Genomic DNA, 15,354 nt, shown 5'->3' with positions numbered 1-15,354 from the left:
CTGTTGCTCTCTGCTTCATACACCTCCACAGCCAAGTGAGTGAGCACTGCCAAAAGCTCCAGGCAGTCTAGTGCATCAGGGTTATAACCAAGCCAGAGTCCAGATGTTAAGAGGAGAATAACAAACAATTAGGTAAAGGGCAGAAGACAGAAAACAGCTCTAAAGCAGGCAGAGAATATAAGGGAATAGCACTGAAGTTATAAAGCAAAAGAGAAACAGAAAGTGCATGAGGATTTGGAGGAGAAAGTGTAAGTACTCCTCACCTCTGACAACACACACAGTAACTGGAGGGCAAGCTCACATCTCAACTTCTCACAACCCCTGTAACCCCTTTAACAGGAGAATGTAGGTGTTAGTTCTTCATGTATTTTATTTCATTGCAGCATGGGGTGTACACTTCAGGATTTTTAACTGGATAGATAAATAATATTATCTACATTAAGTGGTAGTTTTGCTTTACATAGCACCAGGTCTATGTTTGTCAACATTTCTATGTCCTGCATTATTAAGCATTTGAGTGTCAAGAGAAGAACAACCAGCCCAGCACTGACAATTAGAATGAAAACAATGATTCCATGTTGAAAATCATGTTTGTTTGTTTTATAACGGACAGCTGCAGCCAGAGCAGGGCTGGACGTGGCCTGATAAAACCTACTGGAGGAAAAAAACGCCTTCAGTAAACTCTGTTTGTTAGTGCAGGTGCTGCCACCACCCACATTCAAGGGGAACTTCCCCTCCTATCTCTCCTATCTAGTCAGACCCAGAGCCATCTTACCCCATCTGCTCCTGTCTTCAGCCATAGGGGGCAATATGGGGCATTGTTTCCCATCTTCTTTTTCTCTTACCGAAGCTGGTTTTGCATCGTTTCCCAGACTGCAAACGTTTCCAATTAGTTTGTTTGCTTTTATGATGTGCTAAGAAATAGTCTGCAGAATACTTCATCAAAATAAAGCCTCCAAGTAAACAGGAGTTCCCTGCACGTGGGAAAGTCACTCAGGAAAAGAAGTTGCTAGGCTTGATGCAAGTGACAAAGTTTGAAACCTACACAAAGCATTGAACTGGTTTTGTCTTCTACACATCATCTGTCTCCTTAGCAATGAGACAACTGTATCATTACACCAGGAGGTTGAAACTTTGCTCTGCTTCTGAAAAAGTCTCTTCTTACCATAGAGTTGCATCTGTTGATTGCTACAAGAAGCAGCAGCAAAACTCATTCCTGCTGTATATTCTATGCTGTTGTGATAATGTAGCTTAGGTTTTATTTACCTCCCAGCATCACTGGTATTCTAAAATCTAGACCTCTCTTATGATGAGATCTGATACCAGTTTTGGAACTGTGATTTGTATTTGGCAGATCCTTGCAAATAGAACTCTTGTCCATCACTTTAATGCTGGAGGCTCCTTCCTTGGAGGGCTTCAAGACCTGCCAGGACATGTTCCTATGTGACCTGTTCTAGGTGAACCTGCTTCTGCAGGAGGGTTGGGCTGGATGGTCTCTAAAGGTCCCTTCCAACCCCCACCATTCTATGATTCTATGAATATATATTGATACCCAAAAGCTCACTGCTGAAAAAATAGTGTCTTGACTAATGAGAGCTGAAATCATTACCTTTAGTGGTGTGCTGATTCCCAAGGTTCTCTTGTGGCAAATTGCTTGATTTGGACTGAGAATTTTTAGAGACACTTATAAAATCAAACCAAATACTCTTAGAAACTAAATTAAAACACACTATCTTTTCAACAGTTCTAAATCACTATGTTAGAACTAACAAGTGAGTTGAAAATTACACAGTCTGAAGTGTTATAAGCAAGGGAGAGACAAAAAGAGAAGCCTGGCATGCATTTTTTATCCCAGACAGGTGGGTGAAGTTTGTGGGCAAGTCATCATGGGATCAGTTTGAAGAAACAGCTTCATGAGTGCCTGTAGCTCTTATTGTGGATGAGGATTCATAACATCCTATGTGTATGTTGTGCAGGAACAGCAAATCTGACATCCCGTCCTGATAAAGCATGGACAACACAGTGAGTAAAGCAAACATCTGTGAAGTCAACACGTGGTGAAAGAAACATTAAAGATAGTTTGGTTTATAAAATACCTTTTAGATATTCCTTCTTCTAGAAGTTGTACAACTTGCTTGTAGTCTGTAACTAAATGCTGAGTCAATCCTGCCACAGATTTAAAAAGAGTTACATGCACATTTTTCTTGGGAAGTTTCAGTTTAACCAACAACTGACCCAACCCCAAAGAGCACAAGGATGTTCTGCTGGGATGTACCAAGGAGCACAAGGATGCTCTGCTGGGATGTACCAAGGAGCACAAGGATGTTCTGCTGGGATGTACCAAGGAGCACAAGGATGTTCTGCTGGGATGTACAAGGAGCACAAGGATGTTCTGCTGGGATGTACAAGGAGCACAAGGATGCTCTGCTGGGATGTACAAGGAGCACAAGGATGTTCTGCTGGGATGTACAAGGAGCACAAGGATGCTCTGCTGGGATGTACAAGGAGCACAAGGATGCTCTGCTGGGATGTACCAAGGAGCACAAGGATGCTCTGCTGGGATGTACCAAGGAGCACAAGGATGCTCTGCTGGGATGTACCAAGGAGCACAAGGATGTTCTGCTGGGATGTACCAAGCAGCACAAGGATGTTCTGCTGGGATGTACCAAGGAGCACAAGGATGTTCTGCTGGGATGTTAAGTCTGTTCTACAACTAACAGTAACTTTTCTTTTTAATGAAATGATCTTATTTCTAAAACATTAAATGACAAAATGCAGCCCACCCTTCAGATGCTGTGACATCAGTATAAAAAAATGCCTTGTCCTTTTTCCAACAGGCCCCTTTCCAACTTGTCACACAACAATGGCATTTAAAAAAAAACCCAGCATAGAATCATAGAATCACAGAATGGTGGGGGTTGGAAGGGACCTTTGGACCTTCATCCAGTTCAACTCCCCTGCAGAAGCAGGGTCACCTAGATCAGGTCACAAAGGAACATGTCCAAGCAGATCTTGAAGCCCTCCAAGGAAGGAGCCTCCACACCCTCCCTGGGCAGCCTGGGCCAGGGCTCCCTCACCTCACACTGAAAGAGTTTTTCCTTATATTTAAGTGGAACTTTTTGTGTTCCAGCTTCATCCCATCACCCCTTGTCCTGTTGCTGGCTAATATTGAGACATTCCTTTGTTCTACCTCCTGACACTCACCATTTAGATACTTGTAAATGTTAATAAGATCTCCCCTCAGTGTCCTCTTCTCCAGACTAAACAACACCAGGTCCTGCAGCCTTTCCTTGTATGAAAGATGCTCCAGTCCCCTGATCATCTTGGTGGCCCTGCACTGGCCTCTCTCCAGCAGTTCCCTGTCCCTCTTGAGGAGCCCAGAACTGGACACGGGACTCCAGATGAGGCCTCACCAGGGCAGAGCAGAGGGGGAGCAGAACCTCCCTTGCCCTGCTGCCCACACTCTTCTTGATGCATCCCAGGCTGCCATTGGCTTCTTGCCCACGAGGGCACATTGCTGGCTCATATTTAGCTTATTATCAACCAGCACTCCCAGGTCTCTCTCTGCAGAGCTGCACTCCAGCGGTTCAACCCCCAGCCTGAATCTCCATCACTGGAGGGACCTGTCAGTGCCACTAACTGGGTACAGATCCTGTAAAGGGGCTTTTGCCTTTGGATAATGGTTCTGCTCACACAACTGACAGAATTAGGAAGCAGTCCCTGGGAATATTTACCATTTACTTAACTAGGCTTCAGCCTGCAGCTTTTAGGAGTCTTCAGACTCTTTTCTCTCCACAGGGTACCCAAATAATGATGTGAGACATCTAGTCTTTTCATAGCTTCTGCTTTCAGGTTATTGGGGTTTGTTTGAGTGTTTTATAATTGGATTTTATTGTTAAGGGGAGAAATAACCCACTGAAAACAAATGAAAGCAATGCTGCATTGCAGAGTGTGCTGAGTGAGAGTGGTGGCTGTGAGTGAGAGGGCTCTGGGGAAGGGCACTGTGCTGCTACGCAGCAGCTACACTGCTTGCCCCTTGCAGGATGCACTTTCCAGCAGACACACAAAATTACCCTCAGCAGGCTTGTATTTCAAAAAAGTCCAGTTTTATGTGCCTCATTTGCATTTTATGGGGATAATTAGTTATCATTTGTATTCCAGCGACTCCTCAAGAACCACCTGAGCTGTGAAGCAAGTCTTGCTCATGTAGCATCTAGTGAAAACACACCTTTGTGGAATGTTTCATTTCACAGCTGCAATCCAGAGCTGCTTCCTCCTCTCATACCAATTTAGGTTTAGTTGGCTTTACTGCAGGCCACAAAAGTGTGGATGAAGGCATGGTACTGAAAAATGGGATCTGTTTGGATCAAACAATTCATCTACTGCTAGAGTGTAAGTCAAGGTGAATGGAACATTCAACAAGACTGAAGCCAGTACTTCTGAAACTGTTAGAGACTAATCTTACATGATACCAGTTTATGTATCTTGAAAGCAAAATCTAAGCCCAAGAGGGGAATTTATTTTAGGTCTTTAACAACTGATACACATCCATGCACACAAACAACTGGGGATCACACATAAAACCCCCTAAGTGTAGTGCTCATGCATTCACCCTGCCACACACACAAAGTATAGGATGATTTTAGAACAAAAGCATTTCTTCTGCTCTCTACACAAGACATTAATTCCAGAAGTCATCATAGTTTCCATTTGGAAAAGGGGTCCATTATTTTTCCAGCAGCACTGGGATCTTCAAAGCCCAGAATATGGAAACTATCATATATTGTTTTCCCAGATCCTTTCTCAGGGTCTCATTTAACTGACCAAAAATCCAGTCCTAAAATGAAGGCATGGCAGGGATTCTTGCCTACCTACACTTTCATAAGTAGTGGCACAGAATTCAAGACATAGAGTTTCTCAACAAAGTAAATGAAATACTAAATGTTGTTTGAAAAGAAATGACAAAGTGTTTTGTTAACTGATGGGTCATTTTCAACTCCCATTGAAAGATCAAGAAACTCGCTGGAAATAGAGTAAGAAAGGATCTCTCCCAGAGTAACAAAATAGATTGCATCATTTCCTGAGTGAAGAGAGGCTGATTCCTTAACAGTGCAACCATCTGTGAGGAAGAAGTTTGAAACAATTCCAGCCCAAAGTGCTGAAACACTTGCAGCATTTTAAAGGCTACAATCTCACAGCCCTTACGTGGAAAAAAGATGGGCTGGAAGCTGTTCAAAATACTTAGTGTTCAGAGCTGGGACTTCCTGACTGGACTTGTAAATGGAAAATGCATTGCCCAGAGCTTCCAAGCATCCTTAGAGGGGTTAAGTTTCCTCATTTTCCTCTCTGTCTGTTCTTTATCCTGTGCTAACTCTGCTCTGGAGATCACTGACACAACCACACAAGTAACAAACTAATGGCATGCTGGGGAGCTCCTGATGGAACTCAGCAAACCTTATAACAGTGGATGGCTTACAACAAGTGTGATGCAAATGCAGATGCTATTCCTTAACCTCCTGGATCTATGGCAGACAATGGGAAATTTCTGTGCTTTGCTGACATTCACCATTTTTATTTCACCCATGTGGCAAATTGTCTGGAAGAGGAATCACAGAATCATGTGGGCATGGAGAGACACAGAGGAATCATCATACAATTGTTTGGTTGGAAAAGACCTTTAAGGTCACCCAGTCCAACCAATCACCTCACACTGCAAAGCCATGTCTCTCAGCACTAACCCATGTCTCTCAGCACCTCAGCTACTTGTCTTCTAAGTATCTCCAGGGATGGTGATGCCACTGCCTCCCTGGGCAGCCTGAGACAGCATCTAACAAGCCTTTTGGTGAAGGAGTTTGTTCCTGATTTCTCATCTAAACCTCTCAGGCACAACTTGAGGCTGTTTCCTGTTATCTCATCATTTGCTACTTGGGAGAAGAGATCAATCCTCTTCTTGCTACAGCTACAACCTCCTTTCAGGTAGTTGTAAGGTCTCCTCTGGGACTTCATTTCTCCAGGCTAAACAATCCCAGTTCCCTCAGCTGCTCCTCATCTGACTTCTGCTCCAGACTCTTCACCATCTTTGTTGCCTGTCTCTGGACACACTTCAGCATCTCACTGTTCTTCTTGTAATGAAGAGTACAAAACTGAACACAGCACTGGAGGTACAGCCTCACCAGCACCAAGTACAAGGGCCTGGTCCTGCTGGTCACACTGTGTCTGATATGGTCTGATAGGTGGCCAGGATGCCACTGTTATTTGTGTTACTTGTTATTTGCTGTTATTTGTGATCCCTGTCTCTTCTGACAGCCATCTAGCTATTAGGAACAATATTCTTGTGCTCTGACACTGCATAAAAATACTACATATGAAACTGAGATCAGTAATTGTTGATTGCAGCAATGTATTACTGCAGCTGAGAAGAGCATTTTGTACCAGTGCTGTGAACATCTTCATTTTCTTGGTTTTGATGTTACTACCATCAAGCTGTCTGTACTGCTCACCTGCATTCCAAAGGCCACTGAGCTTTCTCACTGCTGCTTCATTTTCATGTGAGCTGAGGAGTGCAGTTCCTAAAGGAGCTCTGTGATCACATCTCCTTTATTAGTTCCCCTCCTTAAAAGATACCAGGGTTGTCTAAGGTTAAAGCCAACTGCCACAGTTCTTAATTGCATAAACCGTACATAACTATTTATTAATATATATACATACCCAAAGGAACTGTGACATCTGAGTGCTGCCCTAAGCCTCTGATTCATTAGCCTGAAATCACTTCTGTTCACATGCCTGAAATCACTTCTGTTCATGTGTTCTCACAACAGCAAGTAATTACACCCCATCAGGCCCTCAGCACAGAAACTACTTCCTTTCTCATGCATGTGATCAGTTCTCCTAAAAATGTGAATCACATCACTGAAGTGAAAACCTTTTTTTACAGGCATTACCACTGTTTTTTGGAGGTTGGCATAAGGTACAGAGGGAGAGACTCATCTTAAAGTATTCATAAAGTATTCATTTACAAACCTGGCAAATATGATTTAGGTTAATCTTTATCCTTTCCTCTTATTTCACAATCAATTGGGAACTTCTATGGGATATTTCAGAGCTCTGTTCAGCACACAACTGTACCACTTACATTCTTCAGTTGTGATCCATACTCAAAAAGGGTAAAATTAATCATCATCATCCTGATAAAAAACCCCAAACCCCTAAAAATTAGAGCTGGAAAAGATGTGACAGATTGAGCTTGGAAGGTTCCAAATGAAGACAAAGTAGTGACAAAAGGCAAGCCAACTCATTGGCAGAAGCTATAAGTCCATTTTCTTTTAAAACAAGGAAACTCCATTATATGCAGCCAAAGAATCACTGGAGATATAAGGCCTGAGAAAAGGGATAGAAGTTGCCAAGGAAGGAAGTAGTTTAAAGACCTTTTCTTGTGGTGAATGAGCAGCTGCTAAAAGAAAATAATTAGTATCTGTACTCCACCAACAACAAAGTTCTGCAATAACAAGCAGGTAGAAAGAGAATCTTGGAAAGACCCCAACAAAGGCCAAATGTCTATGAATCTGCTTTTCAAAGAATGATAAGTTTACCATACTAATGAGACCATCAATTCATCTATTTTCCAACTCTCCTTCAACAGGATGCTGATGTGCTGGGAAAGCACAGTTGAAATAACCAGAGTGCCAGATAGTCCCTTGTGTAGAGGACCATGCAAGTCCAACACTCCTGAAGTGCTTATTTCAAGTTTTGAGAGGAGGAATTAGTAACAGTCATTGGCTGTTAGATGTGCTATGATTGCTATTGCAGAGCTGGGGACTGCAGGTCCCATTCTATCACAAAGCCAAGTCAACCTATCCCTTGTCACATCTTGCCTTTAGCTCTGAAGCGAGGGTAATAATCTGATGTGTAATGCCATGATAAAGGAAAAGAGAGATGGAGAAAAGTGAACTGGAGAGAACAAAAGGAATTCACAAAACAGAGACAAGAGCTCTAAAGGACAGAAGTATTTGATCAGATGTGTCAAGACCAATGAAATGCTGTGTGATATGCATTTTGCATACTAAATGCATGCCTTCCAGGTGCTACTGCCCACTTGGTGGGCAGCCAAGTCAGTGATAGCAGAGGAAACCTTGGAATTCTGCCCACTAGATATAAGGCACATTGAAAATGAAAAGTCTGCATTTCCTTCCCAAACAAACTCACTCATTTTTTATATTTACACCAGTTTGGAAAAGGTTCTTCCCTTCTATTTCCACTGTAAAGCTACTCTGTGTGATTTTGCAGTGCTGCATTGATTTTGAGGGATTTTTTTGCCTGTTGTTGGTAAGCAGGCAAACTTTAATCAACTTACAAAGTGCCAATGGCCAAATTCCAATTTAAAGCTACGTCAGACCCTGAAGTGAAGGCATCAAAAGTGAAAAGGAACTGGAAGTTCAAACACAATCACTGAGAGATAAGAATCAAAACAAGACAGGCAACTAAAATAGAAAATAAACATGTGGAATTTTTCCCCTCATCTGTTCTGTTTCTAGTTTGAAAGCTATGACTCACCAGAGACCACAAAGCCACCTGAGGGACTGTTGTTGCAAGCAATTAAAAAGTGTGTGATGTTTTTAATCATACAATGGCCCCACATTACCCTATCCTGCTTTTTCAGTTTAATGTAGGAAAATGAAGCTTGTTGTGTTCTCACTTCTCCAACTTCAGGTTTGAATGGCTTCTCACAGGCTGGCCTGCAACATCAAACAGTTGAGTTGATCTACTTCTTTATTCATTTGTATACATAGTGCTGCCAAGGACTGAACTAGGTACAGAGGGACCTTAGGCTGGTCTGGAGAATCCACTTAGAGCTGATATTGGTGATTTATAAGTTAAGATTTCTTTAAATTGAAATAAACATTTTGGCTCATGCCTGGAAAAGCATCCAGAAAAGTGGGAGATATGCAGACAGTGAGATAACACAGACAAAGCTTTCAGTCTATTACACACGTTCATATCGACAAGCAAAATATCTGAGGGCAGTAACTCTTGAAGAAGCAACTTAGCATCACACCAGGAACGTTTGCAAAGATACATCCAGAGCTGATATGTGTTTACTTGGAATGGTGCTGCTGGTTGTGAAGCCCACTCTCACCTTGGACGTAGGGTCCTGTCTCAGGGTGCTCTCTCACTCGCAGCGTGTAAGGCTTCTTTCGGTCGGGTTGCTTTAACAGATCTCGGACGCGCTCGTTGTAGATTTCAAGGAAACTGCAAAGTCAAAAAACCAAAAAGGGATGTTAAATGGAGACACACACACAGACAGAGAGGGAGAGCATGTATTTAAACACAGAATCTCAAGGGTTGGAAGGGGCCTGGAAAGCTCATGCAGTGCAACCCCCCTGCCAGAGCAGCACCACCTAGAGTAGGGCACACAGGAACTCATCCAGCTGGGTTGGAATGTCTCCAGAGAAGGAGCCTCCACAGCCCATCTGGGCAGCCCCTGCCAGTGCTCCCTCACCTCAACACTGAAGCAGCTTTTCCTTGTGTTTCTTTGGAACCTCTTCTGTTCCAGCTTGTACTCATCACCCCTTGTCCTATCATTGGCCATCACTGAGCACAGCCTGGCTCCAGCCTCCTCACACCCACCCTTTATGTATTTGCAAACATGAATGAGGTCACTCCTCAGTCTCTTCTTCTCCAAACTCAACAGCCCCAGCTCCCTCAGCCTTTCCTCACAAGGGAGATGCTCCACTGCCTTCATCTCTGTGGCCCTGTGCTGAGCTCTCTCCAGCAGCTCCCTGTCCTTCTGGAACTGAGGGGCCCAGAACTGGACACAAGATTCCAGATGTGGTCTCACAAGGGCAGAGGAGATGGGGAGAAGAACCTCTCTCGACCTACCGCCCACAGCCCTTCCCATCCACCCCAGGATGCCACTGGCCTTCTTGCCCATGAGGGCACATTGCTGGCTCAGGCTCATCCTTTTCTCCACCATGACCAAATCTTACATAGATGTTTCATGACAAAGTTAATGAGTTTCTTTTCATTGTCTTTGTTCCTTTCCACACGGTGCATGCAGACAGAACTCAGAGCAGCAAATTTCCAAGAAGCAAGAGGCATTGAGTACCTCAAAATTTGTAAAACATGCTTTTTAAGCATTAGTGAGTACAAATCCTCAGATTCCCAAACATAATGTTTCATTAGATCAATGGGAATGATGAATAAGAATGGAATGGAGGGTCACAGCTCAAATTGAAGAGTTAAACAAACAAGTACATTTTGCATGTGCTCTTATTTCCTCCAGTGAACAAACAGCATCTAAAGAACTATACTGAGGTGGAAAACTAAACCCATAATTTTCTCATCCCTCCTCTGTGTTCTCCCCCTTGTTCCAAAACTATCATCTGAGAAAACAGAAACAAAACAAACCAGCCTTTACTCTGATTAGAGGGATATGTTGGGGAAAGCATTCATGGTGTCCCCCAAAACAGTGACACACTTACCTGACCTTCACTCTGCAAGATGCTGTCTGCTCTGAGTAGTCATCCTTCCTTGAAAAGAGGCCCTGCACAACCCAAAAGTGTATGTGAATTTTAAATCTATCTATAAAATCTAACTGCTTAAACAAATGCAAGTAATAAAAAGTACCTGACATATACGAGGTGTCAGCCCAATGGATGCCTTGAAATGACAAACAGAAAAAAAGGTTAAACAATATACAACAGGAACAATATCTTTCTAGTATTTTAGGTGCTGCTGCATCATTTATCTAAATGTAAAAGGCTTGACTGTCATTTCAGTGATATAAATAGCAAATAAAATGTAAGTGTTCTGTTCAACATGGACCACAATCACTGTTTAAAAAGAAAGCAAAGTTTCTGATGGACATCCCACCCTCAACCCTGAGTGTTAAATGAATGGTGGAACTCACAGGTGTTCCCATCATTGTGTAAGTTTTCCCTGAACCTGTCTGTCCATATGCAAAGAGGCAGATGTTGTATCCTCTAAATGCACCCGACAATACTGAAGTGCCAAGGTCCTGGAACACCTGAAAAGAGTAAAACAAACAGAACAATCCTTTTTTAATTAGGCCTTTAGAGAAGGAAGATGGAAGACTACAAAGTTGGATAACTCTGAAAACAGTGCCATAACCCTACAGTGACAATGAATGAGAACTGCAAAGCATATTTACCAAAACCTTATTAAAAGCTAATTTGTACTGTTTTGTGTCTGTTCTTTCTGGTAAATTAATTTCTCTCCATTTGTTAGGATAGATTACAATTCACTTAATTGAATGTAGTCTCAGTTTAGTCAGAAAAGCCTCTTTGTTTTACTGTACTGCAGAAACAAATAGAAGTGAAGCACAGCAATGAAATTATGGCTTGCTTTAAAATAGAGTAATTGAAATTGAAGCTTTTCCTGTGCTAATATCAGAGGCATTAGTCCAAATATGCATCAGCATCAACAGCTGCAGACTCTACACTAAGAACTACAATTAATCATTCTGGATGTATGTATTAACACACTTCATGATATAATGGATTGGCTCACAGCTTTTGTTGATCACAAAAAGTTCCATGTAAATATAAGGAAGAACTATTTTACTGTGAGGGTGAGGGAGTCCTGGCCCAGGCTGCCCAGGGATGGTGTGAAGGCTCCTGCTCTGGAGGTTTCCAACCCCCCCTGGACACATTCCTCTGTGACCTGATCTAGGTGGGACCTGCTTCTGCAGGGAGGTTGGACTGGATGATCTCTAAAGGTCCCTCCCAAGCTCTACCATTCTATGCCTCTATGAGGAGAAAAAAACCCACACACACACAAAAAGATTCTTCTGGGATTCTTCCAAGTCTCACTTTTGAAATGAAACTTGAGGGAGATGAGGTTTTCAAACAACATGAGCTGGATGTGACTTCCAGCAGAGAACATGCCCAAACGAGCGTGTTCCCTGCATGGCTGCTCTACGTGACTGGCACCGTCCAGTCTTTTCTCCATGCAAGAACACTTCTTTCAACAAAGCCTTAACTGGCTTTGCTATGCCTTGCTCCTGCACTCACCCAGCTAGATCTGGTCTGTATCCCAGAGGGATCTGTGAAACGTGCTACAATTTATTACCCCTCAGCTGTTCTCATAGTGGAAAACATACAGCCTTTCTGCAGAAGTCACCAGAGGGCATTAAGGCAACTGTTATCATTGAAGGTACTTTGCTGGCATGCTTGCTACAAAGTGGCCAGCTTCCAGTTCCAATTTAACAAATCCTGAATTGTACATGTTTGTACTCATTACAGGACTGTCAGTGCACATGGGAGAAAAGGCAAGGTTTGGTCAAAATGTAGTTAAACAGCCTAATCATAGAGCTCAAGCATATCCAAATGCTGTCCATGCTGCTGCAATATCAACATATGTGGGGTTGAAACTATTTTATACTAATGCAAACTAATGCTGCTGGCTGTTGCAACATGAGTCTCTGTTAAGATAAAGTACCTTGAACTTTTCATTGGATTGCTATGCACTGAATGGATGTGCAACTAGGGCAGATGATGACAGCAAATATGTATTTGCCATTGTAACTGCAATGTGATGATGCCCCTCATGGTGATAAATGCTTTAATGCTGGAGATAATGGGGACATTCCATTAGAAATGAAGTTTTGGCAATGTAAGTTTCTAAAGTATAAGACTTCCTTTTCTTAATCCAATCAGAACCTGGTTTGCAGAAGGAAACAAAAAGCAGTTGTTTTAAACTACAGTAAATTAACCTGTTATATTTGGGGGTTTAATAATGTAGGAAACTGCAAGATTTCCCAAGTCACTCAAGCCAAGCCTCACAGCTAACATTATAAAAGACCAACCTGTCCAGTAAACCTCCAGAAATGGCACCTAATGCCAAGTTTGCAAATTGAAGGGAGCAATATTGATATGCAAAGGTTTGTTGGAGTTTTTTTTAACCTTAAGTAATCACTTATAAACAATACTTGAATTATGCTTAAGTAGGATCAACAGGTATCACCTACTCTGACTGAAGCAGAGGAGAAGGGAGGAGAAATCAGGAGCAGAACAGAAAGAGCAGCACCTTTTAGAGCAAGAAGCTAATAGAATAGTTTACCAAGTCTTATCTGTACTGTAATTTTTCTTCTTTGCAGGTGTCTGAAGTGGTCAATATTTAATATTATCATTAGGAAACCAAAGTCACTTTGGCATGTCAGAAATTTCAAAGGAGTTCATTTGGTCAAGGCAAAAAAAACCCCCAAAACAATGAGATAAAAAGACCCTCAGGTAATTTATAGAAAAGGTTTTTGAATGAATAAAATTGCTACTAAGTACAGGTAGAGTCCACAAGCATCATAATCAACAAACAAATCAGTAAAAGCAAAACACTTGCACTGCAAAACATTAGGCTAAAGTTAGGATACTAAAACAATGCCTACAGGTTAATAACTGGGACTAAAAGCAGAAGAAAATCACCTTCTGGCAGAGCACAGCTTAACAATAGCCCTTAAGATACCACTGATTTAATAAAACAGGAGAAGACTAAGCTGAAGACAAGACATCTGGGCAGCAGCTTCTTTCACCATAGAACCAGCAAATGACTTGATAAATGCTGAAAAAAACTCCACAGCTCAATTGCCATTAAAGATTTAGCATGGAAACAAGAAAACAGAAAACATCTTCACCAGAAGACTGAAACCTCCAGAGCATCAAGACAATTGCAGCAGATCCAGGTACAAAATGAGCTTAGTATTAAAAAAGTGCTGTTACTTAGTACACAAACAGAATGTCTCTCAAACAATGGGTCAGGACAGTTTAAGTCATTAAACAGCAAAAGGCTCAGTCCTGTAGTATCTATCTGCCAGCATCTCCACCATGAACTACAGATATGAAGTATCTCACATTTGCTGTGCTTTCCTTACACAACCTTGCCTCCCTCAAGCTGTTATTGTTTGGTTTAATGACCAAGTTCTGTTGAAATAAATTGCTGCAACGTCTCAGATGCAGCATCCAAGGCTTGGATTTAACATGAAAAAGTATTTCACAAGATAGCATCATGCAGAAGTAAACAATTGCTGTCAAAATAATGAAAGCCTAGGTTCCAAAGCCCAAAGAGTCGTTTAAATTAAAAATCCAGAAATGAATTGAAATGAAAAGGTCGGAAGGAGGATGCAGGGAAGGAAAATGTGGAAACAACTGCAGGGGTTTGTTCCACCAATGCAAGGCCTTTCCACACGCTGCTTCTCTTATAGAATATGAAACAAATGTCAGCTAAAGGGCTTTCTGTACACAGGCACAGAAAGCACAAGCAAAGGGAAGCACATTATGCTGATCAGCTGCACAGAACCCTCCACTGTGACACTGAGATTACTTCAGCAACATTACTTCTTGGTGTGAATGGGATAAAGAGGAGGAGAGGAGAAAAAGGGAAAAATAGGCATCGGTTGGTTAGTTTGGGAACATTTCTTCTCTCTTGTTAAGAGGCCACAGCTTCACAACCAGGATTACTTCTTTTCCTTCTCTCTGTCCAGCCTTTTCAGTTTCTTTTCCCAGTCAGACCGGAAGGAGGGGAGTGAAAGGGACGTGAAAGGGACAGCTTCTCTCCAGCTCCAGAGGCTTGGCCCCTGGCAGAGGCATTTGCACTAGAACTCAAGAGACAGTTCAGCTCTTGGCTCTGCCAACAGACTTCCCATGTATCCTTAAACCCCTTTGTGCTTTAATTCTCCCTGTGAGAGACAGTGATATCTTTGTTCATCTTATCAGCTGTGATTTTTGTTTTCCCCAGTGAATAAACTGCCTGCTCTGTGTGGTAATGTACATACACACACTATATTTAACAGCAGGAAAGTTCATTCTCGATTGACATTTTAGGTGGAATTGTAAAATACTAGAAAATCACAAGTAACGTATGACAAAGACAGTCTCTCTCCCATCACCCAGAGGAACAGAATGTGATCAGTACTGGCTAAGCTGAGTGGTAGCTTTATATGCTTGCCATTTTACCATATACTTTACCTGCTCATCAAAGATGTATTTCATTTAAAAAAGGAAAAAACTCTTCTGTGTTCACCAGGTCAATCCAGTTTCTAAATCTTTAACTGTTAAAAGTTCTAAAGGGCACAACTCCACTCTCTTGTTCTGTTTTTGTCTCCCTTTTGTTTTTATTAAGTTGCTGGTATTCCACTGTAGACATCGACACAAAACATCAGACACCCCTCTCAATAATACCATCTGGTATTTCCATCTACCTGAACAAAACCCACATTCCTCTCTCTTATCCTGTCCAACAAGGATTCCTTTTGTGTCATCACTGGATTACAGAAGAGGAATTTGAATATAACAGCCATACAGTCCAAACTCTGTCTGTCAATATCTGACTTAGCTCAGCCCAGCT

The 15,354-nt window shown here is 42.1% G+C and overlaps 1 protein-coding gene across 1 annotated transcript in view; it reads right to left on the bottom strand.

Annotated features, from left to right (window-relative positions):
• Positions 1-15,354, bottom strand: part of STARD9 (StAR related lipid transfer domain containing 9) — an 86,230-nt gene that overhangs the window by 49,384 nt on the left and 21,492 nt on the right. The window contains exons 4-8 of the mRNA XM_061997899.1: positions 10,907-11,023; positions 10,624-10,656; positions 10,479-10,540; positions 9,134-9,246; positions 2,097-2,166 (exon numbers count right to left, since the gene is read on the bottom strand). Of these exons, the coding sequence (XP_061853883.1) occupies positions 2,097-2,166; positions 9,134-9,246; positions 10,479-10,540; positions 10,624-10,656; positions 10,907-11,023 (395 nt within the window). The remainder of the gene's footprint in view (positions 1-2,096; positions 2,167-9,133; positions 9,247-10,478; positions 10,541-10,623; positions 10,657-10,906; positions 11,024-15,354) is intronic.

The sequence above is a fragment of the Colius striatus genome, chromosome 6, assembly GCF_028858725.1.
Source record: "Colius striatus isolate bColStr4 chromosome 6, bColStr4.1.hap1, whole genome shotgun sequence".
Taxonomy (NCBI): Eukaryota; Metazoa; Chordata; class Aves; order Coliiformes; family Coliidae; genus Colius; species Colius striatus.
Note: the sequence above shows the minus strand (reverse complement) of the source record. Positions and strands in the feature narration are given on the sequence as shown.